Genomic DNA, 21,920 nt, shown 5'->3' with positions numbered 1-21,920 from the left:
GAGCCAGCAGCATGTCGCCCGTAAAACGCAAGGGTGCCAAGGCACAGACATTGTATGCTTCCTGCACCGCATGTGGGACTTTTCTACCGGCAGGCTCCACGGACCCCCATTGTGTGCAGTGCTCGGCCCCTGCGGCGCTTGCACAGTCGGGACCTCTGCTGGACGTGTCCCAGGGTGTACCACCTGTGAATGCTGTCCAGGTGACAGGAACTGAGTTTGCAGCTTTTGCGGACAGAATGTCTCTCACTATGTCACAAATTCTTGACACATTGCGAGCTAGGCCTGTACTTCAGACCACGGACACTGTGCATGTATTGCCCCCTGGTCCCCCTCAGCTCCTAGCTCCGGGACGGGCATCTACACCTCAGGGTGAAGACTCTGACTCGGACGATGGCCCCGGGCAGCCTAAGCGGGCTCGTTATGACGGGCCTTCACATTCATCTCAATGGTCTGGATCCCAGCGGGATGAATCTATGGGTGATGAGGCGGACGTAACTGATCAGGATTCTGATCCTGGGACCGCTCTCAATCTAGATACACCAGATGGTGACGCCATAGTTAATGATCTTATATTTAACATCAATAAGATGTTGAATATTTCCCCACCAGCTCCTCCTGTAGAGGAGTCAGCTTCGCAGCACGAGAGAATCCATTTCAGATACCCTAAGCGTACATTAAGCACTTTTCTGGACCACGCTGACTTCAGAGACGCAATCCAGAAACCCCACGCTTATCCTGAAAGGCGTTTTCCTAAACGACTTAAAGATACACGCTACCCTTTTCCCTCTGAAGTGGTCAAGGGTTGGACCCAGTGTCCAAAAGTGGATCCTCCAATTTCCAGGCTTGCAGCTAGATCCTTGGTTGCTGTTGAAGATGGAGCGGCACTTAAAGATGCCACTGACAGGCAGATGGAGCTCTGGCTGAAATCCATCTATGAAGCGATTGGAGCGTCATTAGCGCCTTCTTTTGCGGCCGTATGGGCACTCCAAGCTATCACGGCCGGGCTTGCGCGAGTCGACTCAGTCACACGTGCATTTGCCCCGCAGGTAGCACCATTGACCTCGCAAATGGCGGCATTCGCGTCGTACGCGATTAATGCTGTTCTGGACGCTACAAGCCGCACGGCAGTGGCGTCAGCCAACTCAGTTGTTTTGCGTAGGGCTCTGTGGTTGAGACATTGGAAAGCAGATTCTCATTCCAAGAAGTGCTTAACCAATTTGCCTTTTTCTCGTGACCGATTGTTTGGAGAGCGTTTGGATGAAATCATCAAACACTCCAAGGGTAAGGACTCTTCCTTGCCACAACACAGACAAAACAAGCCCCAACAGAGGAGGGGTCAGTCTGGTTATCGGTCCTTTCGAGGACAGGGCAGGTCCCAATTCGCCTCGTCAAAAAAGACTCAAAAGGACCAGAGACGTTCAAATTCTTGGAGGTCTCAGTCACGCCCAAAAAGACCAGCCGGAGGAACCGTTGCCAAAACGACGTCCTCCTGACTTGCGGTCTCCGATGCCCACACCCGCGGTCGGTGGGAGGCTGTCCCACTTTGGCGACATTTGGCTAGCAAGCGTCAAGGACCGTTGGGTGAGAGATATTCTATCTCACGGGTACAGGATAGAGTTCAGTTCTCGTCCGCCAACTCGTTTCTTCCGAACTTCTCCACCACCAGACCGAGCCGATGCTCTGTTGCAGGCGGTGGCCGCTCTAAAGGCGGAAGGAGTGGTGACCTCCGTCCCTCTTCAGGAACAGGGTCACGGTTTTTACTCCAATCTGTTTGTGGTCCCAAAAAAGGACGGATCGTATCGTCCCGTCCTGGATCTGAAGTTGCTCAACAGACACGTAAAAGTCAGGAGGTTCCGGATGGAATCCCTACGCTCCGTCATAGCCTCAATGTCTCAGGGAGATTTTCTAGCATCAATAGACATCAAAGATGCGTATCTCCACGTGCCGATTGCACCAGAGCATCAGCGTTTCCTACGTTTCGTCATACACGACGAGCACCTACAGTTCGTAGCGTTACCCTTCGGTCTGGCAACAGCCCCCCGGGTCTTCACCAAAGTCATGGCAGCAGTAGTAGCTGTTCTGCACTCGCAGGGTCACTCGGTCATCCCGTATCTAGACGACCTGCTTATAAAGGCATCCTCTCAAGAAGCATGCCAACACAGTCTGAAGGTGGCGCTAGACACCCTCCAGACTTTCGGGTGGATTATCAACTTTCCAAAGTCTCATCTAACCCCGACCCAATCTCTGACTTATCTTGGCATGGAGTTTCATACTCTATCAGCGATAGTGAGGCTTCCACTGGACAAGCAGTGCTCGCTACGGACTGGAGTGCAATCTCTCCTTCAGAGCCAGTCGCACTCACTGAGGCGCCTCATGCATTTCCTAGGAAAGATGGTAGCAGCAATGGAGGCAGTCCCGTTCGCGCAGTTTCATCTGCGCCCTCTCCAATGGGACATTCTGCGCCAATGGGATGGGAAATCGACGTCCCTCGACAGGACTGTCTCCCTCTCTCAGACTGCCAAGGACTCTCTACGTTGGTGGCTTCTCCCCAACTCATTGTCACAGGGAAAGTCGTTCCTTCCCCCGTCCTGGGCAGTGGTCACGACAGATGCGAGCCTATCAGGGTGGGGAGCGGTGTTTCTCCACCACAGGGCTCAGGGGACGTGGACTCAGGAAGAGTCCACCTTGCAGATCAATGTTCTGGAAATCAGAGCAATCTATCTTGCCCTGCGAGCCTTCCAACAATGGCTGGAAGGCAAGCAGATTCGGATTCAGTCGGACAATTCCACGGCGGTGGCGTACATCAACCACCAAGGGGGAACACGCAGTCGCCAAGCTTTTCAAGAAGTCCAGCGGATTTTGACGTGGGTGGAAAGCAGAGCGTCCACCATATCTGCAGTTCACATCCCAGGCGTGGAAAACTGGGAAGCGGACTTTCTCAGTCGCCAGGGCATGGACGCAGGAGAATGGTCCCTTCACCCGGACGTGTTTCAACAGATCTGTTACCGCTGGGGGTCGCCGGACGTCGATCTGATGGCGTCACGGCACAACAACAAGGTCCCAGTTTTCATGGCACGGTCTCACGATCACCGAGCGCTGGCGGCAGACGCCTTGGTTCAGGATTGGTCGCAGTTCCGACTCCCCTATGTGTTCCCACCTCTAGCATTGTTACCCAGAGTTCTCCGGAAAATGAAGTCCGACTGCCAGCGAGCCATACTCGTCGCTCCAAATTGGCCAAGAAGGTCGTGGTACCCGGATCTGTGGCATCTCACGGTAGGCCAACCGTGGGCACTACCAGACCGTCCAGATCTGCTGTCTCAAGGGCCGTTTTTCCATCTGAATTCTGCGGCCCTGAACCTGACTGTGTGGCCATTGAGTCCTGGATCCTAGCGGCCTCAGGTTTGTCTCAGGGAGTTGTTGCCACAATGAAACAGGCTAGAAAACCATCCTCAGCTAAGATCTATCACAGGACGTGGAAGATATTCTTAGCGTGGTGCTTGGCTCAAGGGTTTTCTCCCTGGCCATTTGCATTGCCAATTTTTCTTTCCTTCCTGCAGTCTGGGTTGGAAAAAGGTTTGTCCCTTAGCTCGCTTAAGGGTCAAGTCTCCGCGTTATCCGTATTCTTTCAGAAGCGCTTGGCACAGCTTTCTAAAGTACGCACGTTTCTCCAAGGAGTTTGTCATATCGTTCCTCCTTACAGACGGCCATTGGAACCCTGGGATCTGAACAAGGTTCTCCTTGCTCTTCAAAAGCCGCCTTTCGAGCCCTTGAAAGAGGTTCCCCTTTCTCGGCTTTCACAAAAGGTAGTTTTTCTTGTAGCGGTCACATCTCTTCGAAGAGTGTCCGAGCTGGCGGCGTTATCTTGCAAATCTCCCTTCCTGGTGTTTCACCAAGACAAGGTAGTACTGCGTCCAATTCCAGAGTTTTCTCCCAAGGTGGTTTCTTCCTTTCATCTCAATCAGGATATCACTTTGCCATCTTTGTGTCCGCATCCAGTTCACCAATTTGAAAAGGGTTTACATCTGTTGGACCTGGTGAGAGCACTCAGGATTTACATTTCTCGCACGGCGCCTCTACGCCGTTCGGATGCGCTCTTTGTCCTAGTCGCTGGTCAGCATAAGGGATCGCAAGCTTCCAAATCCACCCTGGCGCGGTGGATCAAGGAACCAATTCTTCACGCATACCGTTCTGCTGGGCTTCAGATTCCATCTGGACTGAAGGCCCATTCTACCAGAGCCGTTGGTGCGTCCTGGGCGTTGAGGCATCAGGCTACGGCTCAGCAAGTGTGCCAGGCGGCTACCTGGTCGAGTCTGCACACATTTACCAAACACTATCAAGTGCATACCTACGCTTCGGCAGACGCCAGCCTAGGTAGACGGGTCCTTCAGGCGGCGGTGGCCCACCTGTAGGAAGAGGCTGTATGACAGCCCGTTCATGTGGTATCTTTTTACCCACCCAGGGACTGCTTTTGGACGTCCCACTGTCTGGGTCTCCCAATTAGGAGCGAAAAAGAAGAAGGGAATTTTGTTTACTTACCGTAAATTCCTTTTCTTCTAGCTCCAATTGGGAGACCCAGCACCCGCCCTATCTGTTTTTAGGGTTTCGTTTTTTCGGGTGCACATGTTGTTCACGTTGTTTCTTAAGTTCTCCGATCTAGTTATCGGATTGAATTTGGTTTTGAAACTGTTATTGGCTTTCCTCCTTCTTGCTTTGGTACTAAAACTGAGGAATCCGTACTCCTACGGGAGGGTGTATAGCCAGAAGGGGAGGGGCCTTACACTTTTAAGTGTAGTTCTTTGTGCGGCCTCCAGAGGCAGTAGCTATACACCCACTGTCTGGGTCTCCCAATTGGAGCTAGAAGAAAAGGAATTTACGGTAAGTAAACAAAATTCCCTTCTTTATTTCAGGTACCATTCCCCTGAATATCCAGCTTAAAAGTATTACACTGGCTATAGTCCCTACAGGTATGGCATTTGTCTGAATGAAAAGTGTGTGTGTGTGTGTGTGTGTGTGTGTGTGTGTGTGTGTGCGCGCGTATATATATATATATATATATATATGTATGTAATATATATATATATATATATATATATGTAATATATATATATATATTACATCAGGTTGTAATTCTAGGTAACAATATATATTTTGATCTACGTGTAACACAATGGAATGCTATTGTTTTGTAATCCTTCTATTCTCCATAGGACCCAGTCTACCAGAAGTTGTACAGTGTGATGTGAATGTGTCAGCAGACTACACATTTATTTGGGAAGCCAATAGACTAAGGGAAATACAGGTCACCATTGAGACTGCTAATATCACTCTTACTCATCAGGGTAATATACGTTTTATGACTTTGGATGTCGATGTCAGCTGCATGTTTGCTAATTTAACTTATTAAAAAGGCTATTCTCATCAACTCATGAGATATACTATAATTGTCTGACACTTGTGGGTCTAGCCTTTTGTATGTAGAGGCTAAAGGTGCCCATAAACCTGCCTGGCAGGCAGCTATCGTTCCTGATCTACCCATATACACGCACATTTGCTAAGTTTACAGGTTTGTTTTCAATGGTAAAACAACACTTCTGGGCATTAAAATGTAATATGTTTTATTCTTCTTTACTCCTGACAACATCTGCTGGGGGAAAGTTCATGTAAAATGGTTGGCCGATCCCACTGTAATCATCAGGTTCAGGTCACATTATTCTAATGTGTACAGGGGCCTTTAAGGATACCCACAATCAGGAATAGCAGCGTTTTGTATGCAGCGTGCTTTCGCTGCATCCAAAACACTGTGTTGTATAGTATGAGGGGTTGCTGACAAGTCTTTGGCTTTGTGATCTTTTTTTTCCATGGTAATGAATGTTACATCACATGAAATTCTTATGTGTATAATATATGTTTTCAAAATTTTGTGTTTGTTACTTATGGCAACGGTGTTCTACGCACGCGGGAAAACAAAATGGCGGAGTCTAATGCGATATTCACAGCAACTGAGAGCAGAGGAGTGATAAAATACTTGTTTCTGCAAGAAAAGTCTGCGAAGGATATTCATGGTGATATGTCGCAGACATTAGGGGGGATCAATGCTCTTCATATTCCACAGTTAAGAATTTGGTTGCCAAATTTAAAACAGGCCATTTCAGCACCAATGATGAGGAACGTCCTGGTCGACCGAGAGTGGTTTTTGTTCCGGAGATCGCCGAGGCTGTGCCCAACCTCATACTGGAGAATCGACGAATTTCAGATAAAGCAATAGCAGACATCATGGCGATTTCCCGTGAACGTGTTTGTGTCATTATCCATGAACATTTGGACATGAGGAAGCTATCTGCAAAGTGGGTCCCCAAATGTTTGACAACAGATCAGTCAGAGAAGCATGCGAATGAAAACTTCCCGGTCCATTTGTCAGCGTTTCCGGACTGATAAGAAATTTTTGGATAGACTGGTCACTATGGATGAGACCTGGATTTATTTGTATGACCCTGAAAACAAGGAACAGTCAAAAGAATAGTTCTCCTCGTCCAAAGAAGTTCTGCATGCAAAAATCAGCCACTAAGGTGATGGCGTCTGTGTTCTGGGATAAGGAGGGTCTGATGCTAGTGGACTACCTTCAAAAGGGTTCCACCATCAATGCAAGATATTACATTGAACTTTTGGACCAATTGAAGGCAGCTCTGAAGGCTAAAAGGCGCAGCAAGCTGTCCAAAGGAATCTTGTTCCTGCAAGACAACACCTCCGCTCGCACTGCACAAGCGACCACTGCAAAACTGGCAGAGCTGGGCTTCCAGCTGGTTGACCCACCCACCTTATTCACCAGATCTAGCTCACTCCAACTATCATCTGTTTCCAAACCTGAAGAAACACCTCAAGGGTACCAAATTTCACACCATTTCTGATGCCATGGCTGCTACAGTGCCTGGTTTGAGGCGCAACTGAAATCCTTTTTGCTAGGCTTACAGAACTTGGAATACCGATGTAAGAAGTGTGTTGACATCAGTGGAGAGTATGTGGAATAAATGTAGTTTCATCATCCTATCTTGTTTCTTTCTGGGTAAAGCCAAAGACTTATCAGCAGCCCCTCATATAAGCACAGAGGATGGAAGTTATAGAAATCTCTTGCCCACTGTGCTTCTTTTCTCCACAGCGTAAATTCACATGTGACACTGCTTTCCGAGTTTCTGCTTGCGGAGACACGATTGTTCTCTGCAGGGAGAACACTGTTACAGTCTACATCGCCCCAAACCCTGATTGCAATTACTATTTGCCAAAGGCAAGTAAACCCCTAAACTTAAGACTAGTCCTAAATTTTGAGCCTCACATGCTTCCCTGATGAAGTCTGTATATGTGAAACATGTTGAGGATACTTTACCTTTAGGATTTTAACAGCTAGTGCTAGGACAGACTATGTGACCGTTAAATAATCACAGTAGGAGAGAGATAAGATTGTGTATCTCCATAAAGGGATGAGATGAGCTGTTCCTGCACTAAGTGGTTTTAAACGTGTGTACAGGGCACTTAATGTAATGATTTAACAATTGAATGAATAAAAGTTAAGTTTTATCTATAGGTCTTTAGCTTAGGGGTTCAGTTGCCTTTGGGAAATGGTAATCTAGATTACCCCTACACTGATTTATGAACTATCTGATAAACCCTGATTGTGGGTATGGGAGCTGCGGTCTCCTGCAGAGCACACTTGCGTATCCGCAGGAGGGCTGACACTGCATCCAGGATGCAGCCTTTCCCGATCATGGTCATGTACCCTGAGGCTATGTGCGCACGCTGACGTTTTTGCACTTCTCAAAAACGCTGCATTTTTGGCCGCAAAAATGCACCCGTGGCAAAAACGCAGCGGTAAAAACGCACTGCGTTTTACCACATTTTCGTGCGTTTTTGCTGCATTTTTCCAATGCATTGCATGGGTGGAAAACGCAGAAAAGAATTGACATGACCATTTTTATTTTTTTTCTTTGGCGCTCCATTGGGAGACCCAGACAATTGGGTGTATAGCTTCTGCCTCTGGAGGCCACACAAAGTATTACACTTTAAAAAGTGTAACCCCTCCCCTCTGCCTATACACCCTCCCGTGGACCACAGGCTCCTCAGTTTTATGCTTTGTGTGGAAGGAGGCACACATCCACTCATGCATTCTCATACATAGTTATGTCGGATGGAAGAAAAGAGGACCCTGATGGGGCCCCCGGCATGTTCCCTTCTCACCCCACTATGTCGGCGGTGTTGTTAAGGTTGAGGTACCCATTGCGGGTACGGAGGCTGGAGCCACATGCCGTCTCCTTCACCATCCCTTATGCGGCTCTGGGAGAAGTGGGATCCTGAGCGGTCATCCATTTGCTGGGACCGTGCTCCATCCGCAGCCCCTGGTGGAACCTGCCGGAACGGAGCCTCTTCAACCCCAGGGACCGGGCCCTGCAACTTGAAGGTACTCTGTGTCCCCATGGGGGGACTGTACAGGGAGCGCACCTTCTTCTCGGAAGCCGCGGTAGTTGTAAAACTGAGGAGCCCGGCGGACTATCGTGCCTGCTTGTCGGGCGCGGCCTCAAATTTAGTCCCCGGCTTCGCCGCGGCCTAGTCGCAAAATCCCGCCCCCGGGCCTGCCTGTCAGGGGTAAGGGCGGGATTACCGACATGACGTCGGATGTGAGGGCTGGAGCATCCTGCATGGCTCCCTCCCCCCTCATTGACCACTGTGGGGACCCCAGATTCCCGCTCTTTGCTGGCGCCGCCCTCGGCCCCACTCCTCCCCTGAGAGCTCCGGCGGCCATTTTTTGGCATTCTGCCGGTGGATGCTTCTCAGTTACACAGCTCTGCAGCTCCGGGGGATCCACGACAGGGAATCTGGAGGACACACTCCGCTCGTTAGCGGTCGGTTAGCCACACCGGTCTCCGGTGCTGGTCCCCCTAGGGTGCCGGAATAGATATATATATATATATATATATATATATATATATATATAATCTGTTCGGTCAGGCTGTATACCCTTTTCCCATATACCCTCAGTGGTCACTCTCCTAGGAGACAACAGCATGTCGTCCACAGGGAGCAAAGCTACTAAGGCACAGGTTTTTTTCGCGGCCTGCACCTCTTGTGGGGCTATGTTGCCTGCGGGATCCACCTACCCTCACTGTGAGCAATGCTCGACTCCTGCCTCGCTTGCTCAGCCGGAGCCTCGGGCACTTGTGGGCCCCTCGGCTCATGTAGATCCCCCTGCTCCCCCTGAGCAGGCTGCAGGGACAGAGTCACCGGTGTTGGCCTCTTTCGCTGAGAAACTCTGTCTCTTTATCAATCCATTGCACTGTCTATGGACAAATGGTCATCTAAGCTCCTGGAGGCTTTGCAGTCCAGACTGGGCCCTTCACAGGCCCCGGCCCCTGTTAGCTTGTCTCCTCCAGGCCCCTCTCGGTCCGCGCCGCAGCGCGCTCCCAGGTTAGCCCCTAGGTCTCAGGCGGAGGACTCCTGCCCGGACCGCAGTCCCAGACCGGCTAAGCGGCCTCGCTGGGACTCTTCTCCGGCCTCCTCACGCTGCACGGGATCCCAGCTTGAGGACTCTCAGGAAGACGAGGCGGACGTGGTAGCTCAGGGCTCTGACCCTGACTTCGCCCTTAACCTTGATACACCTGAGGGGGACGCCTTAGTAAATGATCTTATCTCGTCCATCAACCAGGTGTTGGATCTCTCACCCCCGCCTCCTCCTGTAGAAGACTCGGCTTCTCAGCAGGAGAAACACCAATTTCGGTTCCCCAAACGTACCCGCAATACGTTTTTTGATCACTCTAACTTCAGGGATGCTGTTCAGAAGCCCAGAGCGGTCCCGGACAAGCGCTTTGCTAAACGGCACATTGACACGCGTTATCCCTTTCCATCTGAAGTCGTTAAGGGCTGGGCACACTCTCCCAAGGTGGATCCTCCAGTCTCCAGATTGCCTGCTAGGTCCGTTGTGTCTGTTGCCGATGGCTCATCCTTGAAGGATGCCACTGACAGACAGACTTCACCAAGAGCTCTATCTATAAGGCCACGGGCGCGTCTTTCGCCCCGGCCTTTGCGGCTGTGTGGGCTCTCCAAGCAATCTCGGCTTGTCTGACTGAGATTAATGCTGTCACACGGAATTCTGCTCCGCATGTTTCTTCTTTGACCTCTCAGGCATCAGCCTTTTCGTCCTACGCCATGAACGCCGTCCTGGACTCCACTAGCCGTACGGCTGTAGCATCTGCTAACTCCGTGGCAGTCCACAGGGCCATGTGGCTGCGCGAATGGAAAGCAGACTCGGCTTCCAAAAGGTTCTTAACTGGTTTGCCTTTTTCTGGCGACCGTTTATTTGGCGAACGATTAGATGAGATTATTAAGGAATCCAAGGGAAAGGACTCCTCCTTACGCCAGTCCAAACCTAAGAGACCTCAGCAGAGAAAAATCCAATCGAGGTTTCGGTCCTTTCGTCCCTCCGCCAAGCCCCAATCCTCTTCGTCCAACAGGCCGGAGAAAGGCCAGAGGAACTCATATGCGTGGCGGTCCAAGTCACGCCCCCAAAAGGCCGTAGGAGGCACTGCCTCCAAGACGGCCTCCTCATGACTCTCGGCCTCCCCTAGCCACATCCTCGGTCGGTGGCAGGCTCTCCCGCTTTGGCGACGCCTGGTGGCCACATGTTCAAGACCGATGGGTGAGAGACATTCTGTCTCATGGTTACAGGATAGAGTTCAGCTCCCGACCTACGGCTCGTTTCTTCAGAACCTCTCCGCCCCCCGCACAGGCCGACGCACTTTTTCAGGCACTGGCCGCTCTAAAGATCGAAGGAGTTGTGATTCCCGTTCCCCTTCAGGAACGTGGTCGCGAATTTTACTCCAACTTGTTTGTGGTGCCAAAAAAGGACGGGTCATTCCGTCCCGTTCTGGACCTCAAGCTTCTCAACAGACATGTGAGAACCAGACGGTTTCGGATGGAATCTCTCCGCTCGGTCATCGCCTCGATGTCACAAGGAGACTTCCTAGCCTAGCATCGATCGACATCAAGGATGCTTATCTCCATGTGCCGATCGCACCCGAACATCAACGTTTCCTGCGTTTCGCCATCGGAGACGAACACCTCCAGTTCGTGGCATTGCCTTTCAGCCTGGCGACAGCCCCACGGGTTTTCAGGCACGGTCTGAGGATCACAGAGCTCTGGCAGCGGACGCTTTAGTCCAGGATTGGTCGCAGTTTCGACTGCCTTATGTGTTCCCCCCTCTGGCGATGCTGCCCAGAGTACTACGCAAGATCAGGTCCGACTGCCGTCGCGCCATTCTCGTCGCTCCAGACTGGCCGAGGCGGTCGTGGTATCCGGATCTGTGGCATCTCACGGTGGGTCAACCGTGGGCACTTCCAGACCGCCCAGACTTGCTGTCACAAGGCCCGTTTTTCCATCTGAATTCTGTGGCCCTCAACCTGACTGTGTGGCCATTGAGTCCTGGCTCCTAGCGTCTTCAGGGTTATCTCAGGACGTCATTGCCACCATGAGACAAGCCAGGAAGCCAACGTCCGCCAAGATCTATTACAGATCTTGGCAAATCTTCCTATCCTGGTGCGCTGATAACGGTTTTCCTCCATGGCCGTTTGCCTTACCCACTTTTCTTTCATTCCTACAATCTGGAATGGACAAGGGTTTGTCCCTCGGCTCTCTCAAGGACCAAGTATCGGCGCTTTCCGTGTTTTTTCAAAAGCGTCTAGCCAGGCTTGCGCAGGTCCGCACGTTCCTGCAGGGGGTCTGCCACATGGTCCCACCTTACAAACGTCCGTTGGAACCCTGGGATCTTAACAGGGTCCTGACAGCTCTTCAAAAACCACCTTTTGAGCCGCTGCGGGATGTCTCTCTCTCACTTCTTTCGCAGAAGGTGGCCTTCCTGGTGGCAGTCACATCACTTCGGAGAGTGTCTGAGCTTGCAGCGCTAACAATAAGGATAACGTTTGGAACACCATTCTAAGTCTGAACTGGGTGCAAAAACCTAAAAAAACATCACTATGGGGAGATAAGGTATGCACACCAGTGACTATGTAGGGGGAATACATGGAATAGCAGAAACTGCTGTGTGAATACTGACTTGAAAAATCCAATAGCTATATGTAAAGTGAAAATGTGAAAAATGGAATCTGCATTACTGCCATGAACATATGAATCAAGAGAAATTTAGCTACTGAATTGATCAATGCAATAGAGCCCCAACACTACGCCAAAGTATTTCTCTACGTTGGGGTCCCTAGCTTGTGTGTGTCCTCTCATGCAGTTAAAAAACTTACCGTGTATGGGAGCTGAGACCCAGGCTATATATGCGTATGATATGGATTGGCAATAGGTGTGGTTGGGGAGGGTTCCCAAACGAAAAAATACTAACAATAAGGATAACGTTTGGAACACCATTCTAAGTCTGAACTGGGTGCAAAAACCTAAAAAAACATCACTATGGGGAGATAAGGTATGCACACCAGTGACTATGTAGGGGGAATACATGGAATAGCAGAAACTGCTGTGTGAATACTGACTTGAAAAATCCAATAGCTATATGTAAAGTGAAAATGTGAAAAATGGAATCTGCATTACTGCCATGAACATATGAATCAAGAGAAATTTAGCTACTGAATTGATCAATGCAATAGAGCCCCAACACTACGCCAAAGTATTTCTCTACGTTGGGGTCCCTAGCTTGTGTGTGTCCTCTCATGCAGTTAAAAAACTTACCGTGTATGGGAGCTGAGACCCAGGCTATATATGCGTATGATATGGATTGGCAATAGGTGTGGTTGGGGAGGGTTCCCAAACGAAAAAATACTAACAATAAGGATAACGTTTGGAACACCATTCTAAGTCTGAACTGGGTGCAAAAACCTAAAAAAACATCACTATGGGGAGATAAGGTATGCACACCAGTGACTATGTAGGGGGAATACATGGAATAGCAGAAACTGCTGTGTGAATACTGACTTGAAAAATCCAATAGCTATATGTAAAGTGAAAATGTGAAAAATGGAATCTGCATTACTGCCATGAACATATGAATCAAGAGAAATTTAGCTACTGAATTGATCAATGCAATAGAGCCCCAACACTACGCCAAAGTATTTCTCTACGTTGGGGTCCCTAGCTTGTGTGTGTCCTTTTTAACTGCATGAGAGGACACACACAAGCTAGGGACCCCAACGTAGAGAAATACTTTGGCGTAGTGTTGGGGCTCTATTGCATTGATCAATTCAGTAGCTAAATTTCTCTTGATTCATATGTTCATGGCAGTAATGCAGATTCCATTTTTCACATTTTCACTTTACATATAGCTATTGGATTTTTCAAGTCAGTATTCACACAGCAGTTTCTGCTATTCCATGTATTCCCCCTACATAGTCACTGGTGTGCATACCTTATCTCCCCATAGTGATGTTTTTTTTAGGTTTTTGCACCCAGTTCAGACTTAGAATGGTGTTCCAAACGTTATCCTTATTGTTAGTATTTTTTCGTTTGGGAACCCTCCCCAACCACACCTATTGCCAATCCATATCATACGCATATATAGCCTGGGTCTCAGCTCCCATACACGGTAAGTTTTTTAACTGCATGAGAGGACACACACAAGCTAGGGACCCCAACGTAGAGAAATACTTTGGCGTAGTGTTGGGGCTCTATTGCATTGATCAATTCAGTAGCTAAATTTCTCTTGATTCATATGTTCATGGCAGTAATGCAGATTCCATTTTTCACATTTTCACTTTACATATAGCTATTGGATTTTTCAAGTCAGTATTCACACAGCAGTTTCTGCTATTCCATGTATTCCCCCTACATAGTCACTGGTGTGCATACCTTATCTCCCCATAGTGATGTTTTTTTAGGTTTTTGCACCCAGTTCAGACTTAGAATGGTGTTCCAAACGTTATCCTTATTGTTAGTATTTTTTCGTTTGGGAACCCTCCCCAACCACACCTATTGCCAATCCATATCATACGCATATATAGCCTGGGTCTCAGCTCCCATACACGGTAAGTTTTTTAACTGCATGAGAGGACACACACAAGCTAGGGACCCCAACGTAGAGAAATACTTTGGCGTAGTGTTGGGGCTCTATTGCATTGATCAATTCAGTAGCTAAATTTCTCTTGATTCATATGTTCATGGCAGTAATGCAGATTCCATTTTTCACATTTTCACTTTACATATAGCTATTGGATTTTTCAAGTCAGTATTCACACAGCAGTTTCTGCTATTCCATGTATTCCCCCTACATAGTCACTGGTGTGCATACCTTATCTCCCCATAGTGAGCTTGCAGCGCTGTCATGCAAAGCCCCCTTCCTGGTTTTTCACCAGGATAAGGTGGTTCTGCGTCCTGTCCCGGAATTTCTCCCTAAGGTGGTATCCCCTTTTCATCTAAATCAGGATATCTCCTTGCCTTCCTTTTGCCCTAATCCAATTCACCAGTGTGAAAAGGATTTGCACTCTTTGGATCTAGTGAGAGCACTCCGGTTCTACGTGTCTCGCACGGCGCCCCTGCGCCGTTCAGATGCGCTCTTTGTCCTTGTCGCTGGCCAGCGTAAGGGCTCTCAGGCCTCCAAGTCAACCTTGGCTCGGTGGATCAAGGAACCGATTCTCGAGGCCTACCGTTCTTCCGCTCCCTTCAGGGCTGAAAGCCCATTCTACCAGAGCCGTAGGTGCGTCCTGGGCATTGCGGCACCGGGCGACGGCTCAGCAGGTGTGTCAGGCAGCTACGTGGTCTAGTCTGCACACTTTCACGAAACACTATCAAGTGCATACCTATGCTTCAGCAGACGCCAGTCTAGGTAGGTGAGTCCTTCAGGCGGCGGTTGCCCACCTGTAAGAGGGGGCCGTTTTCGGCTCTTTTTATTGAGGTATTCTTTTACCCACCCAGGGACTGCTCTTGGACGTCCCAATTGTCTGGGTCTCCCAATGGAGCGACAAAGAAAAAGGGAATTTTGTTTACTTACCATAAATTCCTTTTCTTCTAGCTCCTATTGTGAGACCCAGCACCCACCCCTGTGCCCTTAGGGCTGGTTGTTCTTTTGTGTACACATGTTGTTCATGTTGAATTGTTCTTTTGGTTCATGGTCTTCAGTTCTCCGAACATCCTTCGGATTGAATTTACCCTAGACCAATTTATAAGTTTTCTCCTTCCTGCTTTTGCACCAAAACTGAGGAGCCCGTGGTCCACGGGAGGGTGTATAGGCAGAGGGGAGGGGTTACACTTTTTAAAGTGTAATACTTTGTGTGGCCTCCAGAAGCAGAAGCTATACACCCAATTGTCTGGGTCTCCCAATAGGAGCTAGAAGAAAAGGAATTTACGGTAAGTAAACAAAATTCCCCTTTTTTAGCTCAAATGCAGCCAAACAAAACTGCAGTGTGAGGACAAAAATGAAATCTCATAGGCTTTGCTGGGGAAACAAAGTCAAGCAGTTTTGAGCCCAAAAACGCCCCGCAAAAAAGCGGTAAAAAACACAGAGTGCACATAGCCTTACGTATTCTGAGATCATGTTGCTCCCTCTTCCACCTCTAGATAATCTTCAGCATTTTACTTCCACATCCACCTCATATGTAATTATATTTTCTCCATATTATGAAAGTTACTTTATTTGGTTGTTTTCATGTTTTTTTTGCATTTAATTATTTGCAAATAATTAATTATGTAGCATTATTTTTACAGCAAAACTGTCTCAAAGATTCTCAGCTACCTTTCTCACCAGCAACAGTACAACAGATGTCCTGTCTGGAAATCCAGGTATTAAAAAAGATGGAACTAATAAATATTTTTAACACTTGGGACTGGCGACCATCTTTTTTTCCCTGGAGTTGTGTGAACAGAACCGCTCATCGTTGTGCCCCCGTTTAGATCTCCTGTGTGATCCTTCATGTTGGTGCAGAGTATCTAGAGGATCTGACTCTCCATGGGAAGTGGTCACACTATGAGGGGTGGTAGACGTTAGGTGGATGTTCCAACGCAGAAATCAAGGTCTGGGATACCTAATTTAGATCGTACACCGACTTGATTTGGTAAATTTTTCTCATACGAGTTAGTTTTTGGTTCATTCATAATCCACCCATAAATATAGGAATGTCTTAGACAGTGTTTGAAGCAAAAAGCCAGGAATGAATCATAAATGGCGGCTATCTGTAAAGAAGAGACTGAGGTGTCTCCCTTCTTTCGACTTTGGCATAAAAAAAAAAATAATCTGGAAATAGACGCTAATAGATCTCTGATCTAATAATTGTAATGAATATTTTGTGTTATTTTATGTACAGGCTACCAAATAGGAAAACCTGTGATAGCTGCAAATGGAAGTGCACCATTTACCAAATCCACGCTCAATGTATGGAGACCAGGTAAGATTGGTTTTACAAACATATACTATATAATAACTTTAAAAAAAACACAATCTAATATATTTAGAGGTTGATGCCATATGGTTTGTGTTATGTACTTTGTATAATTGGGATTTTATATATTTCAGTTTTGGATAGCTCCTGCTCCAGTGTGACACCTACACCAATTCTTTTTGGAAAAAACTCATTTACTGGATGTCTTTTCCAAGCTGTAAATGAGAACTGCACACAGCTTAGGTGAGACCTAATCTTCAATTGTTAGGTTACATTGACAATATAAATGACCAACACCAGGGGCTTAGACATAACAGAAATTATACACTACCTGTTCCCTGCTATAAATGCAAAGAAGGAAATTTAGAGTTTTTATAGTGCAAAATCGTACAAAAAGTTTATTGAGACATAAGGTGAACATCCATTAAAAGCACATAAAATGTACCCAGACCAGGCCTTATATACAAATCGATAGGGATTCAGGATATGTAAAGCATTTTCAAAATTGTAAGACAGTATTGTTGTTGTTATAATATATTCCATATTGGACAGTGCCCATAGAGGACATATCCCCTCAGAATCTCATATACGTTAATATACAAACAATATTAGGCAGTGGATAACTACCAACAGTGGTGGTAAAAGCAGAATGAACGGCCAGACACGATAAAGACCCTCAGGGAAACACCCAACGTACGTTTCGAAGTGTTTGGTATCAGTTCTTCATCAGGGTAGGATGTACATTTTATGTGCTTTTAACGGATGTTCACCTTATGTCTCAATAAAATTATTGTACGATTTTGCACTATAAAAACCCTAATTTCCTTCTTTGCATTTATTATGATCCTGAGTTTGTGCTATAAGTGGGGATTCGGCAGAATCCATATCCACAACAATTATTGTATGTTGTTACGGAGCTTATTGTTTACATATCTGTGCCCTGCTATGCAGTTTTCTGTGGTTGAGATCTCTCAGGACACAGTTATGCCTGTCTTTGATCCAATTCTTAAGAAAGACTTGGCTGTCAAAAGTAGAAAACAGTTTATAGGAGTTGCAGAACAATCCATTTTCTCCCAGTAGGTAAGTGTCCCGATAGTGAAACCCCCACCTGTCAGTCATATATGTTAGACATTGTCAACGTGCCCAAAATGTCTCAAATGAGAATACCCTTTTAAAGTTTATTGTTCTACAATCTGACAATGAGGAGATAAAATATATGAGCCAAAATATATTATAGACCCTTGTATTAAATAGATTATACTTTCCAACTGATAAAACAGAAGCACAACTCTATTGTATTGGGGACCAGTTCTGATATTAAAGATTACAATATTGAGCTGGAGTGAAAAAAAAAATTAAGTCAGCAAAATAATTCTCCAGCATTACTAGGTCTCCAGCTGAACAACCTCAGTAGTGTAGATCCCATAAGAAAAGGACCGAAAAAAACAACATGGCATGTTATGGAGGTGTACTATCTGGTAGCATTACTTTTGGAGAAGAACATCTTTGAAATGCATTACACTATAGGTTGGGGCCGTGCAGACTCCAGGTCTCGCTCCTTTGGCCTTAATCCTACATCCACCCGTCTGACACTTGGGGATCAGTACTCGGTATATCCTCTAAGGCATGTACTTTTATCAAGAAGCATAATGTAACATATGTCATTTTCTTTTCTATTTGCAGGGAAAATGTACTCTCCTGGTTTAATAAATCACTGCTTTCTGTCAATCACGTAGCCATGAGAGGAAACTCAAATGTCAGCGATCCAAGCGAATGGGTGTCAATAATCTGTAAGTCAATAGGTAGCCGTGATGATGAAAGCTAACTCCACATAGCAAAATCCAGGAGAACTTTACTTGTGTCACTTCTGGATGGTGACAAGTTATAGTGCTGAACAGACAATGAAAAAAAACTCTTACCAGTAAAGGACAAGTACAAAGAAATGCTGTCAGAATTCTAAGTTTTACTTTAACCCCTTCACCCCCGGCCACTAAAACACCCTAATGACCGGGCCATTTTTTGCAATTCTGACCAGTGTCACTTTGACAGGTTATAACTCTGGAACGCTTCAACGGATCCTGGCGATTCTGACATTGTTTTTTCGTGACATATTGTACTTCATGTCAGTGGTAAATTTAGGCCGATATTTTTTGCGTTTATTTGTGAAAATTTAGGAAATTTGGCGAAAATTTTGAAAATTTCGCAAATTTCAAACTTTGAAAATTTATGCCCATAAATCTGAGAGATATGTCACACAAAATAGTTACTAAATAACATTTCCCACATGTCTACTTTACATCAGCGCAATTTTCGAAACAAATTTTTTTTCCGTTAGGAAGTTAGAAGGGGTCAAAGGTCATCAGCAAATTCTCATTTTTCCAACAAAATTTACAAAATAATTTTTTTAGGGACCACATCACATTTGAAGTGACTTTGAGAGGCCGAGGTGACAGAAAATACCCAAAAGTGACCCCATTCTAAAAACTACACCCCTCACACTGCTCAAAACCACATCCAATAAGATTATTAACCCTTTAGGTGCTTCACAGGAACCAAAGCAATGTGGAAGGAAAAAATGAAAATTTTACTTTTTAACACAAAAATGTTACTTTAGCCATAAAATTTTCATTTTTACAAGGGAGAAAAGAGAAAGTACACAATACAATTTATTGTGCATGTTCTCCTGAGTACGCTGATACCCCATATGTGGTAAAAATCAATTGTTTGGGCGCACGGCAGAGCTCGGAAGGGAAGGAGCGCCATTTGAATTTTTGAACGCAAAATTAGCTGCACTCATTAGCGGACGCCATGTCGCGTTTGAAGACCCCCTGAGGTGCCTAAACAATGGAGCTCCCCCATAAGTGACCCCATTTTGGAAACTAGAGGCCTCAAATAATTTTTCTAGATGTTTGGTGAGCACTTTGAACCCCTGGGGGCTTCACAAAAGTTTATAGCGTTGAGCCGTGAAAAGAAAAAAAAAATTTTTTACCACAAAACGGTTGCTTCAACTAGGTAGCTTTTTTTTTCACAAGGGTAACAGGAAAAAATGCACCATAAAATGTATTGTGCATTTTCTCCTGAGTACGCAGATACCTCATATGTGGTGGAAATCAAATGTTTGGACACACAGCAGTGCTCGGAAGGCAAGGAGCGCCATTTGAATTTTTGAGTGCAAAATTAGCTGCACCTGTTAGCGGACGCCATGTCGGGTTTGAAGACCCCCTGAGGTGCCTAAACAATGGAGCTCCCCCACAAGTGACCCCATTTTGGAAACTAGAGGCCTCAAATAATTTTTCTAGATGTTTGGTGAGCACTTTGAACCCCTGGGGGCTTCACAAAAGTTTATAGCGTTGAGCCGTGAAAAGAAAAAAAATTTTTTTTACCACAAAACGGTTGCTTCAACTAGGTAGCTTTTTTTTTCACAAGGGTAACAGGAAAAAATGCACCATAAAATGTATTGTGCATTTTCTCCTGAGTACGCAGATACCTCATATGTGGTGGAAATCAAATGTTTGGACACACAGCAGTGCTCGGAAGGCAAGGAGCGCCATTTGAATTTTTGAGTGCAAAATTAGCTGCACCTGTTAGCGGACGCCATGTCGGGTTTGAAGACCCCCTGAGGTGCCTAAACAATGGAGCTCCCCCACAAGTGACCCCATTTTGGAAACTAGAGGCCTCAAATAATTTTTCTAGATGTTTGGTGAGCACTTTGAACCCCTGGGGGCTTCACAAAAGTTTATAGCGTTGAGCCGTGAAAAGAAAAAAAATTTTTTTTACCACAAAACGGTTGCTTCAACTAGGTAGCTTTTTTTTTCACAAGGGTAACAGGAAAAAATGCACCATAAAATGTATTGTGCATTTTCTCCTGAGTACGCAGATACCTCATATGTGGTGGAAAGTAATTGTTTGGGCGCATGGCGGGGCTCAGAAGAGAAGGAGCGCCATTTGACAGCAAAATTGGTTGGAATCATTAGCGGACACCATGTCACGTTTGGAGACCCCCTATGGTGCCTAAACAGTGGAGCTCCCCCACAAGTGACACCATTTTGGAAACTAGAGCCCTCAAATAATTTTTCTAGATGTTTGGTGAGCACTTTGAACACCTGGGGGCTTCACAGAAGTTTATAGCGTTGAGCCGTGAAAAGAAAAAAAAAATTTTTTACCACAAAACGGTTGCTTCAACTAGGTAGCTTTTTTTTTCACAAGGCTATCAGGAAAAAATGCACCATAAAATGTATTGTGCATTTTCTCCTGAGTACGCAGATACCTCATATGTGGTGGAAAGTAATTGTTTGGGCGCATGGCGGGGCTAAGAAGAGAAGGAGCGCCATTTGACAGCAAAATTGGTTGGAATCATTAGCGGACGCCATGTCACGTTTGGAGACCCCCTATGGTGCCTAAACAGTGGAGCTCCCCCACAAGTGACACCATTTTGGAAACTAGAGCCCTCAAATATTTTTTCTAGATGTTTGGTGAGCACTTTGAACACCTGGGGGCTTCACAGAAGTTTATAGCGTTGAGCCGTGAAAAGAATTTTTTTTTTTTTTACCACAAAATGGTTGCTTCAACTAGGTAGCTTTTTTTTTCACAAGGGTAACAGGAAAAAATGCACCATAAAATGTATTGTGCATTTTCTCCTGAGTACGCAGATACCTCATATGTGGTGGAAAGTAATTGTTTGAGCGCATGGCGGGGCTCAGAAGAGAAGGAGCGCCATTTGACTTTTCAAACGCAGTGCACTGATCGGCCGCTGCAGGACGCACGGTCGGATGCGATAAAAAAAAGCGTCGGGGATACGTAAAAAAAAAAAGTCACGCCAAAAATTGACCATGGATGCAGATACGTTATGTGCATCCCTGATCAGCGCTTGGCGGGACGCACGGACGGATGCGATACAAAAAGCGTCGCAAATACGGAAAAAAGTCACGCCAAAAATTGAGCAGGGATGCCGATCCGTTATCTGCATCCCTAATCAGCGCTCGGCGGGACGCACGGACGGATGCGATACAAAAAGCGTCGGGGATACGGAAAAAAAAGTCACGCCAAAAATTGAGCAGGGATGCCGATCCGTTATCTGCATCCCTGATCTGCGCTCGGCGGGACGCACGGACGGATGCGATACAAAAAGCGTCGCGAATACGGAAAAAAGTCACGCCAAAAATTGAGCAGGGATGCCGATCCGTTATCTGCATCCCTGATCAGCGCTCGGCGGGACGCACGGACGGACGCGATACAAAAAGCGTCGGGGATACGGAAAAAAGTCACGCCAAAAATTGAGCAGGGATGCCGATCCGTTATCTGCATCCCTAATCAGCGCTCGGCGGGACGCACGGACGGATGCGATACAAAAAGCGTCGGGGATACGGAAAAAAAAGTCACGCCAAAAATTGAGCAGGGATGCCGATCCGTTATCTGCATCCCTGATCTGCGCTCGGCGGGACGCACGGACGGATGCGATACAAAAAGCGTCGCGAATACGGAAAAAAGTCACGCCAAAAATTGAGCAGGGATGCTGATCCGTTATCTGCATCCCTAATCAGCGCTCGGCGGGACGCACGG

The 21,920-nt window shown here is 46.7% G+C and overlaps 1 protein-coding gene across 3 annotated transcripts in view; it reads left to right on the top strand.

The window, feature by feature from the left end:
* The window catches only part of TCTN2 (tectonic family member 2), a 108,004-nt gene that overhangs the window by 65,101 nt on the left and 20,983 nt on the right, over positions 1 to 21,920 (top strand). For all 3 annotated transcript variants that reach the window (XM_075322679.1, XM_075322686.1, XM_075322675.1), the window contains exons 9-14: positions 4,908 to 4,964; positions 5,208 to 5,339; positions 15,691 to 15,765; positions 16,287 to 16,367; positions 16,496 to 16,604; positions 18,045 to 18,151. In XM_075322679.1, coding sequence (XP_075178794.1) covers positions 4,908 to 4,964; positions 5,208 to 5,339; positions 15,691 to 15,765; positions 16,287 to 16,367; positions 16,496 to 16,604; positions 18,045 to 18,151 — 561 coding nt within the window. The remainder of the gene's footprint in view (positions 1 to 4,907; positions 4,965 to 5,207; positions 5,340 to 15,690; positions 15,766 to 16,286; positions 16,368 to 16,495; positions 16,605 to 18,044; positions 18,152 to 21,920) is intronic.

The sequence above is a fragment of the Anomaloglossus baeobatrachus genome, chromosome 1 (assembly GCF_048569485.1).
Source record: "Anomaloglossus baeobatrachus isolate aAnoBae1 chromosome 1, aAnoBae1.hap1, whole genome shotgun sequence".
Taxonomy (NCBI): Eukaryota; Metazoa; Chordata; class Amphibia; order Anura; family Aromobatidae; genus Anomaloglossus; species Anomaloglossus baeobatrachus.
Note: the sequence above shows the minus strand (reverse complement) of the source record. Positions and strands in the feature narration are given on the sequence as shown.